Here is an 18442-nt window from a genome sequence, read left to right as displayed (position 1 = left end):
TTCAGGGTGCTCAAAATCTGTCACAATGTCTTGGGCATGACTGAAATTAAATCTTTGTTGAATGGAGAGAGGTGGAAGGATTATCTGTCGAAAGAAGGAGAAGGTTCCTTGTATAGTGTCTGTCTCTCTAAGAACACAGAGAGACTGCTCTGGCCTGCCAACATTCCCAAAACTGACTAGATGTTTGCAGCTGTCTGTCTGTGACCACCCTGCTTCAGCCACCTCTGGATTCTCAAGACAAGACATAGTATACATTGCTCTTCAATATTGAGCTCTTTAGCGTGGCTGCACCTTCAGGCTCCGAAAATACAACACTGAACAAAAACAACAACTACAAAAAATCACCACTGAGCCCTGAACCCTTCTGTCCTGCACCAACAAGGCAGCATGCACAGAGAGGCACAGACACCAATGTAAAACTTGGGAACAAGTAAGTAAAGTTATTGTCCACAACAATGGTACCAGGAGACCTCCATTAAAGTAGTTAAAATGCAATTAAAGTGATGTTAACTACAGGATAAAAGATGAGTATTGTTCATGCCTGCTGATTTTGTCTGAAGACTCCTTCTAGTAGCTTTCAAAGCATTCATATACAGGAGAGAGAATCATCCTATCACTGGAGGTTTTAAAACCAAGTTGGGGATATTTGTTGTTCTCATACTTTGCTTGGTTTGGGTGTTGTTTTTTTCCCAATCTGAAAAGAGGCTACACAGTCAAGTTTAAAAAAAATAGTTGGATATATAAAGAGGACTTACTCTGTTTTCAATCAGTATTGCAATTGAAGGATAAAATTTATGTATCCCAAACAAAACAATCAGAGAAGGCAGCAGCAGCAGCACAAGAGGGGAGGCTTCCACCACTTTCAACCTACTTTTACTTTGCAATACTAGAAGAGAGGGTGGGAAATCCCATAACTGAGAAGTAACAGAGAAGGAAGAGAATCAAAAAAACTTGCACAATCTTTTTAAGTTCTCTATATACAATCTGCAAAAAATAATAAAACATTACTAGAAGGAGTCTAGGAAGGCTGCATTTTTCATGCTATAATAATTTCCCTACAAAGAAAAGTACAAGCATTTTAACTGAATGGCTTTATGTCTATTAATTGCTATTGATATGTATTTTGATATATATTGATATGTATTTAATGCACTAACACCAGAAAACAGGTTAGAGAATACAGAACAAGCTTGCCAGAATCTGAAGAGACTGCTTCTTAATGCTTCAAGATAGGAAGCAGATTCCTTCTGAACTAGTTATTGCTTTAGGAACTTTAATTGTTAGAATAATAAAAACAAAAGGAAAAAAAAAGGCTACTCCCACACAATTCAAAACACAATGGTAAACATATACTTATGTGACTTGGAGGAAGTGTCACATTTAAAAGTAATACAAGAAAACACTGAACTCCTTCCAACTGAAATATTCTAAATACTTTGAACTATTTTGCAGAAACATTCAATGTCAAGATAGAAATTAAAGAAAAAATAGTTTAAAATTAAAAACAGCCATGTGAGAAATAATAAATTACATTATCATACAGAAATTGAGTACCTTCCTCTCAGGATTCTGCAAGGTTAATCAAAAACACTTCAAACTTAGCTTTTCACTGCCCCAGTAAGCTATGAGGAAAGAAAGTAAGTACACAGATTTATCAGCTTGCCTAAATCACCATAAAACTTTAGAGATGTGATTAGAGGTAGGACTAGAAACACAGACCTCACTCCTACTCATATTGTGCTTGAAACACATCATTCTGTCTAGCTTGAAATGAGCTTTGCATACATCTGTATTTTTATTGTGAGCCATCATATAGTTGTCCTCAATAAAAATCAATCCCAGGTAAGAAAACATTCTCAAAGTCTGTGGGAGGATGCAAAGCTTTCCACGAAAACAAATAATGAAGGTCCACAAGCAGGTAAAGTCAGTCTCTCTAGCAAATTCCACATGACAAACTGAGTTTCTGGAAAAGGATCAAATGACACAATGCAATCTTAAGGAGTTTCTATCACCTGGTAAGGGAAAGACTGATTGTCCTTTAGGAGACTGTATGTCTTTCAGGGAGAGTTGTTTAAAGACTGCTGTACACTAAACTGAAGAGCCTCCCTTTTTGTCCAAAGGTTACTGAAGAAGCTGCAAGAGAGAGTGAGTTTGTGTGCATAAATGTGCACAAGGATAATTTCCTCTCAAAAAGAGCAAAAAGGGAAACCTCTCTGTCACTGTAAAATGCTTAGCCCAGACAACAAAGGAGCAAGAAAGCATATATACCCCTGCCAAACGTTTCCTGGATTTTAACTCCTGCAAAATCTGGCTGAAAGTAGTTTTTAAGTCATTCATCCTGCCAGACTGCCAACCCCTGTGAACACAGCAGCCTGTGTTTGGAAGCTGGAGTACAGCCCCTCTTCCACATGAATTCACTTACCTGAATAGTTTCACACTACACTCCCCAATGAGCAGGAATGGAAGCAGCTTCCTTAGCTATCAGATAAATTACCCTACTGCACAGCCAGGAGCTGCTGCCTTCTAATGATGGCTGTGGATATCTGGAACTGGATCAGACCCTCAATTATTAGGGAGTGTGGAAGAGGACAGATGGAGAGCATAAATTATACATCCATAATGGCAAAACGACTGACAAAAAGCTGACAGTGTTAATTCTGTTCTTGTTGATAATAAGCTGTTACATAAAATGTTGTTAAGTCAAAGTCAACACAGAGAAACAAAAACCAACCACTCTCACACTTCTTGTTTGGGGAGAAAAAAGCAGGTACTTCCCTGCTTGAACATTTTATTAAATAAAAAATGATACTCTGGCTGGACTGAAATTATCAATACCTAAACATTAACAAATAAGCAAAATAAAAAAGATGTGAAAATTCCCATAAATCCCAACTAATCCTACACTTAAGCCCAAGAAAATGGTATGCAAAAAAAGCTAGTTTTGCAACCATGATATGGCAGCACCTCATTTTTTGATGGTCAACAACTCGAGTAGAAAATTATTACAAAAGCATGTGTTTGCAATTGTAAAATAAAATTTCAGGTAACAGTCTATTATCTTAACTAAGAACTTCATAAAAGGTACAGATAAAGAAAACAACTTCTTATTCCAGCCAAGATCTTAAAAACTAATCCAGGCTAGCATAAGGGCATAACAAACAGCTCTATATTCATAGTATGGTGTGAAATATCAAGGAGAATTCCAGTTTCTAGACTGAACCCAGCAAGACCCATCTGAAATAAAATTACAGCTGTAGATACTTAACTGGGGGAAAAAAAGATGTTTCACAAAAGAAGTTCAGAAAGTGCTACACTGAATTATCAAGAAGAGACTGGACTGCAATTGAGACAGAACTTCTGGATCAAATACAGCACACCAGACTTTCAAAAACATTTCTCCTGCAGCAAAATCCAGTTCCCGTCACTGACCTGCAAAAGAGCGGCGCTTTACGTTGAGCTCGTTGGACACACGGACTTCAGTGCACAGCTTCAGCATCAGCAACATGGTAATGATCATGATAATGCTTTGCCACAGAAGAGGGGATTCAAAATGCCTTCCAAACCTAAAAAAAGGAAAAGGAAATGCATAAAACATTTAAACACCTGGAAAGCGAAATGCTAACAGCAACAGGTATGAAAGGCCGAGAAGTCAGTCACCAGCCAAACACAGATACACACACAGTAGCATCTGAGAACCTTATTTCAACATCCCACCAGACAGATCCCAGAGATTCTGAAGCCAGAAGCTTTGGATTTTGTTTGCAAAGCCAGCAGCAAACCTATTATTTTGAAAGAAAAAGCACATTCATGAAGCTGTCAAGTTGGTATAGAAAGACCAAAAAGTCATGTCACATTAAAACCACTTACGTGTGCTCTTCACACACACACTCCGTAGATTTCACACAGACTTCTGGGCAAAACTTACCTTTCTCAATTTTTCACTTTTTAAGGTGAAGGCATAAAGACAATGGCACTTGCCCTATCAAGAAATACCTACAGCCCTGTCTGCCTCTAGATTTCTGAGTGGAAAGACCAGGTCTGCAGAACACACCAATTACTTCATCAATTTTTGTCTTATTTGGACCAAGATTGGTGGAAGTAAGGAAGTACAGATAATGCTTCATGGGGGCTTCTGAGCACTTCCTGTACACAACAGAGAAGTGAACCTGTATTGTGGCCTGTCTTGACTGAAGAGCGGACTCTTATGTGATTGCGCAAGACATTGCTCCAGGAAAATGAGAACCCTTCAGTGAAGATCAGTGATGTTTCAAGCTCCTCTTCCTTTATTACTTGACGAAAGCCCAGCAATCCCTCCTACACACTCAGTAAGTGCATGAGGGGTAATGGGTGGAAGGTTTTCATATGCAGCCCTCAAACTGTATTGCATTTACAACAGAAAAGCTGCACACACATCCCAGTGAGCTGCTTTTCTACCAGGTGTTTTGCCTCAAAGGCAGCGATGCTGAGGAAGTGATTTGGTGAAAACATATTGCTGTGCCCTCCAGCTCCTTCAGCCTGCACCATGAGGCAGCCAGACTTTCTGAATTTCCCAGCAGCACAGTTACTAAGGCCATTCTTTGACCACATCATGCTGACCAAGTCCTAAGTCTCACAGGCATAGCAACTACTATCCTCTTCTTGACAGTTCCTGCTTTATAGCAACCTGGTAAAATGCAATTTCTTATTCTTGAGTTACTTTCATGGCAGAGCTCCGTGCTAGTGAAAACCAGTGAGGTTCATCATCATGCTCTGTCAACAATACTGCGTTTCCACTATAGCCATTTCACCAGAGAGATTTTCTGTTACAAGTCAACTAATAAGGAACAGGAGGGACACTGGAAAGTCCTTGACGAGCTTCCTTGGAAATCCTCCTGCACTGAACAGCCAAGCAGCCCCCACCAGTGAAAATGGCCAAGTATTTCCTACCTAATGGCATACAGCTAAGGAAAATCACCACAGAGCCTTGAGCCTCCCCACCATGCCAAAGGCACCACCAGGAGCCAACCCAAGAACATCAGTTCCATCTACCTTAGTCTCCCACTTCTTTCTCCTGCCAACAGATTTGTGGAGTGCCGTGTGGGAGCCATTACTGTAACAGATTTGGAGGACACTCTGAGGAAGGAAATAAAGAACACAGATGATATGCTCTGTGGATAGGGCTTTCGCTACTCTAGGGAAAAATACAGGGGAAAGAACAAAACTTTGGTCCAGCCCATGCACCATACCCATGACTCCAAAGTTCCTTCAGCCTGTGTTGCTGACCGTGACTCAGTTCCCCTGAACTACTGGAACTCAATACTTTTGTATTTGTCTTTTATCCAGAGAATGAAGAAAAAAATGGGAGACTTACTCAGAATTACAGAACAGTTAAAACAAACTTTACATGATGTTTAGAAATTACAAATGTTTTTGCAAGTAATACATTTAAGAGGGGCTGAGCTTGCAGCACAGTAAATTAGAAGCTATTATAATGGTAAATCCAGCCACAGGTCTGTGTTAGTTACAGTGGCCAGGACCAGTTTATCACTGTGAGTGCAACCAAAACTGTGCGTTCTACATTCTCTACGTCATTTCTAGCAAACTGTTAACAATGGTCATTTGCAGCAGCTGCCCAGGGCACACCTGACCCCTCAGACTGCAAACTGGGTGTTAAAGAACTCTGTGAGATAGGGAAGTGTTTCTGTCTTCACACCAGTGACTGAGCTGTGATAACTCCCCTCTGGGGAGGCATCAGCACCTTCACACCCAGCCTGAGGGGTCATGTCTGCTAAAGGGCCATCGAAGACTCCAAAAATATCCCATGACTCAGTCAAATCACTCACTGTGAAACTCCTCACCCTGGGGGAGGTACTGGACATTCTCTTCTGAACCAGACAACATATAATCCTCAGGTTTTGAGACTTCTGGTACCACTCGTGGGATCCAGAGGAGGATCAGAATCTCAACACGACTGCGACCACCACTCTTGGCTACACTGTGACCATCATCCTCACCAAGAGGTTTTCCTTTTCTTTTACTTTGGCCTCAGGAGGACCATGTGGTACTCAGCACAAGGGCTAACAAACACAATTCTGTTTGTGCCCCAGGGTGCTGGGTTATACATCTAGGGATTTTGTGAGTTAAAATCAATTTTTGCTATATCATTGTATTTATTGTAATCTCTTTAGTAAATTGTAACTCTGATTTGTAATCTCTTTTTGAGTTGGGTTCATTTCTTCTGCTGGTTTACCTTTAAACCAGCACGAGGTCACTCCAAGGTTACTTTCTCCCTGCTATGAGATTATTGGCCATTCACAGAAGTATTGCTTGCTGTATAAACACCCACCCACCACAAACACAAATAAGCATAGCCACCTGCTGTCTGATCACAACAATGTGCTGTGAGATTGAAGTATTGCTGCAGAACCTCTGTCCCTTAAAAACTAGGGGAGAAAAGTAAAACAAGCCTCACAAAATACAAGAGAGTTAAAATGGAAGTTTAAAAATTCTTATGGGGACTTCAAACAATGCACATGACCTGTAGGCCTGTTTTACAACCCTCCAAAGACAATGAAGGTTAAACAGCAAAACATACTCATATGAAACACATCTCCCCAAATATCAATACCCAAAATGAGTCTTGCAGGCAATACAACCCCCTAAACTAGGTCACATATACAGGAAAACAAACAAAGCTCAACAAGCAGAGTAAATATGACATGGAATACGACCTGGACAACAAGACTAATGAGAATACCAGTGTCAAGGACCACTGTTGGGTTCTTGAAGCTGTAAAAGGAAAGCCAGAATACTCATTTTGCTCAGGACCATGGACACAAACACCACTCCAAGCTGCTTACCCTACTTTGCACTGATATTAGGGCCTGGCAGAGCAACACTAATCCAGTTTAAGATAACTCAGGCCAGTTTGAGCCAGGAGCACTGTGAGACGCAAGCCCTGCGGGGAGACTGTGCCATGCCATGTTCTATTTCCTTTCTGCCTTGCAGACATTATTCCTGGCTTTGCCTAAGCAGAAGCCAGGAGAGGAGGAACATTAAAGTAATAAAAGTACATAATGAGAGAGAGAGACGAAGAGCCTTAGGATACCAGAACAGGCTTGCAGAAATGAACAGCTTTGAAGTCCTGGAGTGAGGAGGTCACCACCATTACTCTGCATTTTCACCAGGTAACTACAATGTTGTGTCATAAAATGAACACTGACACTTGCAGGATACAGGAACTTAGACTTTGTATGTCAAACTACAAAGAGACAAAATGCTTTTCCACTGTTTATTTTGTTTGTAAAAACAAAAGAACTCTTTTTATTTCCTGTACTAGTCAAATGTGCAAATAAAGCGAGGGAGTGGCTTACATTTTATCAGTATTTCCACAGCCTTAAAATGACTAATGCATATTCAGGGTGATGAAGACACGAGAAGTGAACATTCAAGCCAGAGCAGAGACTCACTAGTCATTGAGAAAACTACATTAATTCTATTGGTACAATTCAAACCTGTTGCAATAATCCTGCTATTCCAGTCCTGTGCTTACTCAAAACAGCAAAAGCCAATTGTGCAAAAGAAGCCTAAACTAGACCACACATAAAATATTTGTGTATCTCTTTTCCTAAGACATCTCTGAAAAGAAACTGACTGCTTGTGATGCAACCAGATCACCACCACCCTGACCACTCTGCTTTCTCCTGCTCTCCTGGATGCTGTTTCAGCTTCCACCCACTGGCTGCTATAGACTTGTCCAGCTCTTTGGGGAGTTACAGACTCCAGGCAATACAGAAAGTACACAGGGTACTCCACAGGGACAGCCCAGGGGAGCAGCAGGGCAGCTGTCTTGAAAGACACCCCATGCAATTGCAGAATTCAATCAACAGGAAGAACAAGAAACAAACTAGTTTTGAAACAGCATCTTTTCATATGAGTTTCTTCTTGACATAGAACTTCCAAGACTTTAGAGCAAACACCCCAAACCAAGCTCTTCACTTGGTCCTAAAAAATTCCACTTTCTGCACAGAAAAGCAATGCATTTTATCCCTGCTCTCTGGCACTTACAAAAAGGAGGAGGAATTGCATAATGATTTTGTTCTCAATATGTGAGCAAGATTCCACCAGCAGGCCACACGTAAGGCAATCTTTCAAAGTTGTAGTCACTCTGTCAGCTTGATTTATAGCATCATCCCACATTCCCCACATGGTAAGTGCTGGCAAGATCCATTTTAGTAACAGAAGCCTTAAAAGCAAAGGTTTCTCTTTTTCACAGAAAGTCACACAAACAGACATCACTGCTCCACTTCCTGAAACCAAAGCAACACTGGACAGCAGAGACCTGATCCACAAGTGGCACTGTAGGTGTTACAGCAAAATGAATACATAGGAACCTACCTCTGACAGTAAGTCCAACATTTTTGTATAAATTACCTCCAGCTGCATACCTGTCTCTGTAAACCTTTACTCCTAAAAAGGGAGCTTATTCTACTGACTCCAGCACAGAGAGCTCACAGTTTTCCTGGTACTGCAGTTTTAAGAATCCTTTCTGTTTCAGGTTAACCAACGTAAAATGGGCAGAGGGTCACCTTTGCTCAGAAATAACACACTCCATAGTTTTCATCTTTTCTCTGTCAGAACATGTTCCCAGAGTTTGCCTTAAGGCAACTGTTTTGCGAGAACAACTCCAAAACTGGATAGTTTTATTTTCTGTTGTTTGGTTTTCTATGGCATTGCTGTAAGAGGATTAGGACAGCAGCCCTCAGAATTGCATCTCAAAACCTTTGTACAGAATATTGTTTTCCTGGAAAATACACAAACCATATTATATATACTATGACTTTCATTTTATGAAATGCAAAACTGAAAAAAGAAGTCCAAAAATTTCTGGGAATAGCAGAGCTCAAGTACTTTCCACTGCACTTACTTAAGATATACAAATAAAAATGCTTACTGATTTCTAAGAAATCTGCAGTTCCTTTTCCTCCAGCTATTTATTCTGATTTTAATATTAAAAGAAATAATAATTTATGTCATCATAAGCTCCTTTTAAAAGAAGAAAGGGGGAAGAGAGAAGGGGAAGAGAGGGAGAACTCACACAAGTTTTTCTGCGTTCTCCACCCCCAGCTGGTTACACAACTCTCACCCACCTTCTTGCTCCTGTTCTTGATCATGACAGTGCAAAGCTACTCAGCTGGCAGACTGCAGGCCACATGAGCCCAGAAGATGCGTCCACCTTGGTCACAACTGAGCTCAAGAGCCACGGGGCACTCTGAAGCCATCCCACAACTTCAAAACAGCCCAGGGCAGCTTAAACATGATAAATCACCTCAGAGCTCAAGCATCAGTAGGACTCAGGTTATCCCTTGAGCAAGAAAACAGAGCTAATTCCAAAAGTATAATAAGACATAAGCTAACAAAAACGTTAATCAAGTGTTTAATTAAAAATGCAGAAGGAAAAAAATTGCTATCCGATTTTTTGGAGCTGGCCATAAGCCTTCATATGCACCAGAATTGCAAGGGCATTGAGTTTTGCACTGCCTCTTGCTCCCTGTCCAGAGCACAAACCTTCTCCAGAGTGACCAGTCCAAGGACTGCAGGGTTTGGGAAGACAGGCAGGAGAATCAGTACTGACAATGGCAGAAGGGCTACAACAAAGATGCAATCATAAATCATGCATCATAAATCAGCTATACAGGCACGCCAAAAATAAACACTGCTTTGATGTGTTATATAAAATTGCAACAATGGATTACTACTAAAGTTCACCTGGTATCAAGTCTAGTACAGCACAAAATCTACTTTTCATATTGGTAAACCGAGACTCCATTGTGTGACACCGTGAGAATAAACTGTCTACTTTTCAATTTTAGGTTTGGGGTTTTTTTGAAGAATCCTCCTTAAAAGGGTCCAAGACTCCAACAGACTCAACCTTCTAATTTCTTTTTCCTGAACAAAAGTCATGTATGCATAAACAAAGTGAAGTAGAATGATGCACACTGCCATACATACACAATTTTTGTCCTCACAGACCAGCCCTTTCACAGTGTTTTTTTACACAAAGTTCTGGCATATAACTAATTGCTGGAACACAGCAAGGCCAAACACACACAAGAGAAAGGAGGAGATGACACTTTGAAACATCATGTAAAAAAGAAGTAAGAAAATTTACTTAAAGGATAATGAGTTACTGTCATCACTGCCCAACTAACATTCTTTGAGCACACTCTGAAACTAAGGGATTAGATGGAAGGAAGACAAGGAGAGACACTGAACTGAGACCTCTTCACTTTAAAAGGTGGTTTACCATTGGAGTCTGTCTCACTGGAGGAACAGAATTTGTGAAAACAAGTAACTGGAAATAGGATTGTTATCCTTGATCTCAGTAGTACTTTGTTCATTGACTACTGTCACACTGCAGTGCATAGACCTGCTGCAACTCTACTGACACACAGGATATGCCAAGAAAAGTAGGAAGCAAACACTTTATTTGGAGGGGAGACAAAAGGTCAAACTTCTCCCACTGCAAAACCAGATGTTAAACATCTGAGATAAACAATACAGTTACAGAAACACGTGGAATATGTCATTTCATAAATCAAAAATGAGGGAATTACCCCCACAGCCGAGGTGAACAAGTATAGCAGAAAAATAAGGGAAAGGTGGGACTGTGCCCGTTCCAAGTGACAAAAATATAGAAAGACCAGCACTTCTCAGGAGTGAAAATACAGAGGCAACATGGCATAAAAGGCAGGAATTGGCTGTTCTGTAAGCCTCAAATTCAATATAGGAAATTCAGGGAAAATCTGGAAGTAACAACAGAAACGAGTTATAGAAACGTCTTTGAAGTTAAAAACAAAATGAAGAAACAAAAAAACACCACAAACATCAGCCATCCTAAGAAATAATTAAGTCCTGAAAAGCAACCCTATGAAAACCTCAGTTTTTGAGGCCTACCACTTTAAGTACTTATTTTTGGATCAGGGTGGAGGGGAAGTCAGGAAGCATGACTCTGGCTCGAATCACGTGCTTAATAACCAGGGGCAATGAAGAGAAAATAAAACCAATTGAAAACAGCAGTTATATGACAGTAAAGTTTTCAGATGAGAGACATGGATTAAAACTTGGTTTGCTGAAGGCAAGGAGATGTCAATTTGTACTTGGGATATAAATTATACACTTAAGTTGCTTGTAGGAACAGTTCTGTTCTGGCACCAGAATGGATTTAAATTACTTCATAAATTTAAAACAAAATAAACAAAAACTTTCCACTTCCGTCTAATGAATATTTCACACACAATTAAAATAAGTTTACTGTTTATGTCATATTATTTAGAGATTGTGTCCCAAATAATACATCAGCCATAGGCGCCATTAAACAATTAATGCAGAATTTGAATTGCCAAGCTGCTCTGTGGGTGCATTTTAACCACGTTCACAGAAATCAGAGGCTCTTGCTCTACGATCTTTCTTTAACCATCCAAACACCCAAGGATAACATCCAGACTCAACTTCCATGACTTACTGCTGTTTATAACTAACTACCAGGGATGTCTAACTTTTTTAAGTAGTTGAGCAAAATATTCTCTCTCAGGGAACACTGAATTATCATTATGCAAGTCTTCCTTTGCCTTTTAGTTCAACAGAACTAGAAAGAGGCGATTCATTGCATGTACAGACAGAAGGGTTTCTGCAGGCTCATGCCTGCCATGCTTCCCCCCCAGAGTGGATACACCACAAGCCACCTGCCTGCTTTACACCACTCCTATGCATGTGCTGTGAGAAATCATTCCATGCCACGCTCCAAGATGACCAGAGCCTACACAGTGTTTGGGATACTATTATGTAGCTTGGATACTCACAGTAAACAAAATTACATACTCCTATCAATACAACTGCATTCTCTCTCTTTTGAAGTGCTGACTAATCTTTTAACATTGACATAAATTACAAGTTTCCATTACTCCCAACATTTATTCTTCTGCACATCTCCTAACTAGGTGTACTTAAAATCAATTCAAATCAGAGATCTTTCAGTTCTTCAATAGCCTGAGTCTCACTTAAGAGATGCATTTACCTGGGTTACCTAGAAACTGCCAGCATCTCCATTCAGATGTAAGTAATTAATATGTTTTGACTACCTCCAGGGAAACAAAAAATTAGACAACTTCTGTTTCTCAAACTCTTAGCTCAGGCTTTTCACATCTCCTCCCCCTGACAGTTCCTCTACTTCTCTTCTTCTCTCTGCTTTCTCCAACAGCTGCTCCATACACTTCTCCCCAGGAAAACATAGGTCCAATCCAACAGGTAGCTCTGATCTAGTGATGACTCCTCCATTTGAGTGGCAGCTTGTGCTGCCATGAAAGGCTCCCCTGTTTTCCCACTCCAGTACAGCATGTACATGTCGCATTTCTGCTGTAGAAGAACCCAGGAAACCACTATACAGAATCAGAGCAGCTTTAGAAAGAAACTGGAAACCAATAGAAGAATGAAGCCTGTTACCTATCAGTTTTTCATGGATTGCAAAGCAGTATTTTGTAGTCAAAATCACAGAATAACTGTTCTCCGTTGCATTAACTTCCCAGCCTATTCCATCGTTGGTTTCCCAGTGCTGTAGCATCTTTATTATTAGAAGTAATGAGAAAGTTTTTAATAGAATTAATTCACAGAAATCATACCCTAATGACATTTTCTTTATGCAGCTGCACAAGACCTAAATATGGAAACAAAATTGCTTTTAAATACCGAAACTGGTGTTGAAAACAAAAGGAATTTGCTTTGAAAGGTAGCCCACCTTTTGCCTGCTTATCCAAGAATGAACATTTCCATCTGTAGTTGTGCATGGGAGCTCTACAAGTGAACCCCCTCCCAAGCCAGCTGGCATCCCGGGAAAACGCAAGAACATATGGCAAGTGTTCCAGTGACGTTAATGCCAACCAGACACCAGAATAAGCATGCGGGACGGAGGCTTTCACTATGCGAATGGAGCTAGAGGGGCAAGGGAAATGTAAAATAGTCAGCAAGAAAAAAGACCTGACTTAGCATAAACCTCTTTACCAACAAGTTAAAGAGTTACATCTTGGAAATCAGAGCACTGATAATCAGATTTGGCAAGGGGAACAGATCATGCTCCCGAGACCAGTTCATTCTACTTAAAATAGACTCACACACCGAGGGAAAGACAGTATTTTGATCTTCAGCAGAGGTGGGAAAGTATGTAAAACACATTATTTCGTCAAATATTCCAATCACAGCTCTACAGCAAGCAAGAACGTTTAGAGCTAAGCACACACACACCCAACTTACCAAAAAAGTATCCGCAGAATGTTGGCGACCAGCAACACGAGGCAGACGTAGGTGGAGAAGCCCTCGGCGTTCTGGGTCCGGCGGATATCCCGGTACTGGGGGATGTAGGGCACGACTCCGCCGAACACCATGGCCCCCGCGGCGCCCCACGACACCAGCTGCTGCATGGGCACCAGCAGCCACTCCAGGCCGCCCGGCTCCATGCCGGGGGGGCGCGGGGCCGCGCTCAGCCTGAGGGATGCCCCGCCGCCGCTCTCCGGCCGGGGCCGGCTCTAGCCACGGGCGGGCTCCTGGCGGGGATGCGGCTTCTCCATGGCTGCGCCCGCGGCGCCCGGACCTGGGGGAAGGGACGGGGCGTGAGCCCGGTCCGACTCTGCACGGGCTGCCCCGGCCGCTGCCAGCCCGCACCGTCCCCGCCCGCAGCCCCTCAGGGCAGTCCCGGCTCCGGCACAGCAGCCGCGCCGCTCCAGCGCCGAGGAGACCCGAAAGGGGCGGGGAAGGGCACGGACATACGGACACGGACAGACACACACGGACACACACCGACACACGACACACACCGCCGCCGCCCAACCGCTTCTCCGAGGGGCTCCCCCGCCTCCATCACCCACCGCGCGTTACCCGCCCCGCGCACCGCGAGCCACGCGCACACGCGCGTCCGCCTGCCTGTCTGTCTGTCTGTCTGTCCACCCGCCCCGCACCTGCTGCCCCAGCCCCGGCCACCGCCGCCTCCATCCCCCGCGCGCTCCGCGGCGGCCCCGGGCGGTCCGTGACGCCACCGCGCCCCGCCGCGCCCCGCCAATGAGCGCGGGGGCCGCCCCTTCTCCGCCGGGGCTCGGCGCTGGGGCTGGGGCAGCGCTCCCCTTCCTCCCTGCCCGCCGGGTCTCTCCTCCTCTGCCGGCACCGCCGCTGCACGGCTGCCCGCGGACGGCCCCGGCCCCGCCGCTTGGTCTGGTCTGGTCTGGTCTGGTCTGGTCTGGCCTGGCCAAGCCGCCGCGGGGCAGCTCCGTGGGCAGGCTCCGGGACAGGGCGGGCGGCTCGGCTCGGCTCGGCTCGGCTCGGCTCGGCGGGCTCCTCCCTGGGCTGTCCCCTCCCGGCCTCACCTGGGCTCTCCCCCCGCCGCAGCTGGGCTCCCCCCTGGGCTGTCTCCTCCTGGGCTGTCCCCTCCCCGCCTCTCCTGGGCTTGTCCCCGCCCCCGGCCTCCCCTGGGCTGTCCCCCCCCGGCCGCCCCTGGGCTGTCCCCGGGAGCCCCCCCGGCCGCCCCGGATCCTGCCCCTGACTCCGGCTTCTTCCTTCTCCCCGGGAGTTACGGAAAAACTCGTGTCACGCCTCATGAACGCGGGGGAAGAGCTTTGAACTGAAACAGGGTAGATTTAGTTTGGGTATTAGGAAGGAATTCTTTACTGTGGGTGGGACAAGGCACTGAACAGGCTGTCCCGAGGAGCTGTGGATGCCCCTCCATCCCTGAAAGTGTTTAAGGCCAGGTTGGATGGGGCTCTGAGCAGCCTAACCTATTGCAAGGTGTTCCTCCCCACATGGCAGGGGGGGTAGAACCAAATGATCTTTAAGGTCCCTTCCAGTCCAAACCATTTTCTGATTCTGTTACGGTTCTGTGATTTCCATGGCTCTCAGAACTGCAGTCATTACTTAACTATGCACAATTCAACTAACTGGCACATCATCTTTACCAGAGAGAGGCTCCTCCCCAGTGGTATGCATAAAAGGTGGTGGGGGAGGGAGAATTTCATCCTCAATCCAAAGTGACCAGCGAGTCTGTACTGCTGCTCGGACTGGGCCAGCAGAGAAGGACAAATGCTGCACACAGATGTTTCTAGGAGATTGACAGCACAGACACTGCATCACTGAGGCAGTGGCAAACTTCAGCCACACTAAAAAGGATGGATCATCCACTGTATAGCCAAGTGGCTGCATGGCTGTCCTCGAAGCTTCTTCCCTGGGTTCCCCATAATACTTCCACAGACATGCTGCCTCCTACCTTTTAAGTGCCCCTGCTGCTCATCCAACAGGTGTGAAATGAGTTGGGTTTTTCCTTCAACTGGGTCATGGATTATTTTGTGTCCATATCAGCAACTGCAGATGTTTGTTGTGAGGCTTACAGGGATAAAGGAGCTGAATTAAAAATAGAAATGTCTGTTTCAGGGCTCTGGAAGCATTCTGTTACTTCCTGCATAGCAGCACCTTGCTCAACTGCAACCATTTCTGCCACCAAGCAAGTTCTTGCAGCACAACATCCAGCATGTGAACCTGCACAACACTGCAGAGTGTATTTGTCAATGACCATTCTTGGGGTACCATCACATAAACATCCAAAACACCACCCCATGGAGATGAGGTCACCAGTGTTAACATTATGTCTCGGTTTGAGGGGAAAAACCAAAATGTTTTACCCACAAGCAGGGGAGGGGCCTCTTCCACAATAATCACACCACTCTTTATCAAATTTAAGAAAAGGAATTTTAATACAAGAAGGATAACTGCTATATATATATATATATATATATATAAACAGACTAGTGCAACCCACTTCCCCAACACCATAAGAGAAAAAAAAAAAAACAACAAAACCCAGCAGGTTTTCCTCCGGGAGAAAAAGTTATACTTAAGTGTCCTTGTCACAGCTCGGCTGGCTGCAGAGTGAGTTTCAGTCCCTCTCCAGCGAAACAGACCAGCAGTGGGCTTTCAGATGGACTCAGTCTCTTCCCCTGTGTTCCCCGTCCAAGAAGCAGAAAGGTACGAGCAACCAGCAGCAAATCCAAGGCAGGCAGCAGCACGGCAGGAAAAAGTAGTCCGAAGTAGGCAGCGGCAAGACAGCCAGGGAAAACCCCAGCAGTAACCAGCAGGGCAGCCTGCCTCCTTGGAGCCCCCACTCCCCCGTTCCGCCGAGCCAAGACTGAGGAGAATATCCAAAAAAAAAACCAAAAGAGACAAACCTGCCCCCACCCCAGCGATCACAGTTAACTGCTTCTTTTGTTAACCGCTGGCCTGGGCAGTTAAGTGGCAGGGGAGAGAATTTACATAATAATCCCAAACTACAACACATTAGGACTCACCTTTCCCGCAGGGAAAGAGCAGCTCTGCTACTTCAACAAAGTTGTATTTCATTCCACGGACCTGAAAGTTTGACTGCCAAAGTTAAAAATACAAAGTGGATGTTTTGAACTCTGAATTTTGGAAGAGGAGCCTGAAGTTCCTGATTTCAGAGCATCTGATTTATTCAGAGAGAGTATAACAATCAAATTAGGTATAAACTGCATTATTTAAAACATTTTATTATTTAATGGCTCATATTTCATATATCCCTTCTGCATTGTTATCATTAGGCAGTTATGCCAGCTTTTTTCTACACTTTTCTTGGGAGCCGTTGCCACATTATTTTTCATTAACTACAAAATTCTAAACAAGCCTCAGTCTGAAAGTAAGAGTAGCCCAGACTAGGAAGCCAACTTTTGTTCATATTGACATGTATTTTGAGAAATCATGGACAAATTATTTTGAGAAAATAGGTATTTTAAAGTAATGGCTACCTCCATAAAAGAAACTGCCCAGGCTGACACCAGATCTCCAGATTAGCTTCCGGAATAATTCCAGGACACTTTTATCTCTAGGTGATAAGAAATTGCATACAATAATAAGATATTAAAGTATCAGGTGGAAACAGACAACAGCTTTAACTTAGGTTGTTCACCCTTACTTGAAATTAAAAGGGTAAAAACTGAATTGCAGCATGTTGCTGTGTGAACATAATTCAGTTTTGGTCACTGAAAAACGTCCTAGTTGTTTCGTAGTTAATCCATGAATGTAAGGTAAACTGATCCATGACACCAGACACTGGGTAGGGAAAGGAATGACAGGCTGGCTTGAACTCCTCAGCCTGAGCAGCTGCACAAAAGCTTGTGCCAGCATCAGGGAGGGACCCTTCAGGTCTCAGGATATGCTAAGCAGCCAGGGGCAATTTTCTTTGGCAGTGGTGCCATCGTGAGGTACTTGCTGAGTCCAGTATAGCATCCTGCCCAGCACACAGAATATCCAACCACAGCAGACCCAGCAAGAATCCAGTAGGAGAGTGCCCTGGAGGAGCTTATCTAAAGCTTGGGTGATAACAGGTGTTTGAAGAGAGACTTGTTTCATCAAGGAAAAGTTCCGCAACCTGCAGGTCTGAGTGCAGTCACATGAGAAACTCAGCCTTGTGAGGCTTCATATCAAACTAGATTTCTTTATCTGGTAGATAGAGACTGGGAGGGAGCTCAGCTTTCTTAGTGTAAAAGCACAGCCTACCATTGAAACAGTACTGCTTCAGTGCCAGACAGCAATCCTGTTTTCAAGTGAGGAGAAAAAGAACAGGTGCATTTATTTTTCCACACTGACTGGCAAAATTCCCCCCTTAAAAAATATTTTCTAAAACTACATTACCCATTCAGAAAACATAAGCAGATAGAAAGTTTCACACCAGGTCTTTAATCTTTTTAGGACAACTGCTGTGGCAAAATTGAAATTGAGTATATGAGCAGCCTTAGCCCCCTAGTTATGAATTAGCTTCTACCAATTAACATTTTGGTGACAACATGATCCCCAAACCTCCAAACTTGTTTATTCCATATTAAGAAATCTGATAAGAAATGTTCCTGTAGTATCTTTGGATACAGTTTAAGCAAGCTGAAAATGATGAACAAACATGGGATGTTTACAAAGGGATTTTAACTTTGGTAGAGGTAGTAAAAATTGTTATATGAGGTTCAGTTTTGCAAACAGGTCCACTGATTTAAAAGAGTAAGCAAAGCACTATTTCTACCATTGGCTCTATGTGGTCATATTCCTAGCGGGACAACTCTGCGGCCAACAAGGTGCTGGAATCAACCACCCTAATTGGACCAGTTTCACAACAAGCCTTAGCTACCTCTTTGCAGTTTTTTACAGGAGGAGGTCAGGTGTTGGTGCTTCACTTGTAGTTACTGCAGTAGCAGAAATAGCAGACTGCTGCAAGTCTCATAACCAGTCTGTTGTTCTATCGGATAAGGTGTTAAGTCACTACTTGAACACATTGCACAATGAATGTCATCATAGGGATTATGTGAATTCCTACAGTAGCCAAATTCCCTTCAATTATCACATTATATCTCATTCTACAGTTACAGCCATA

At 43.5% G+C, this 18442-nt stretch overlaps 1 protein-coding gene across 7 annotated transcripts in view; it reads right to left on the bottom strand.

Moving 5' to 3' along the window:
* Positions 1-14448, bottom strand: part of SLC66A2 (solute carrier family 66 member 2) — an 80207-nt gene extending 65759 nt beyond the window's left edge. The window contains exons 1-3 of one of the 7 annotated variants that reach the window (XR_011697679.1): positions 13986-14323; positions 13285-13621; positions 3430-3563 (exon numbers count right to left, since the gene is read on the bottom strand). Coding sequence is in view for 6 of the 7 variants with exons in the window: in XM_071553478.1 (XP_071409579.1) it covers positions 3430-3563; positions 13285-13487 (337 nt within the window). In the remaining variant the exon portion in view is untranslated. Of the gene's footprint in view, positions 1-3429; positions 3564-13284; positions 13622-13918; positions 14325-14387 lie in introns of those variants that run through there. The other 6 variants (XM_071553478.1, XM_071553480.1, XM_071553477.1 and 3 more) reach the window with 6 other exon arrangements.
* Between the last annotated feature and the right edge of the window lie 3994 nt (positions 14449-18442).

The sequence above is a fragment of the Pithys albifrons genome, chromosome 4 (genome assembly GCF_047495875.1).
Source record: "Pithys albifrons albifrons isolate INPA30051 chromosome 4, PitAlb_v1, whole genome shotgun sequence".
In the NCBI taxonomy this organism is placed as follows: Eukaryota; Metazoa; Chordata; class Aves; order Passeriformes; family Thamnophilidae; genus Pithys; species Pithys albifrons.
Note: the sequence above shows the minus strand (reverse complement) of the source record. Positions and strands in the feature narration are given on the sequence as shown.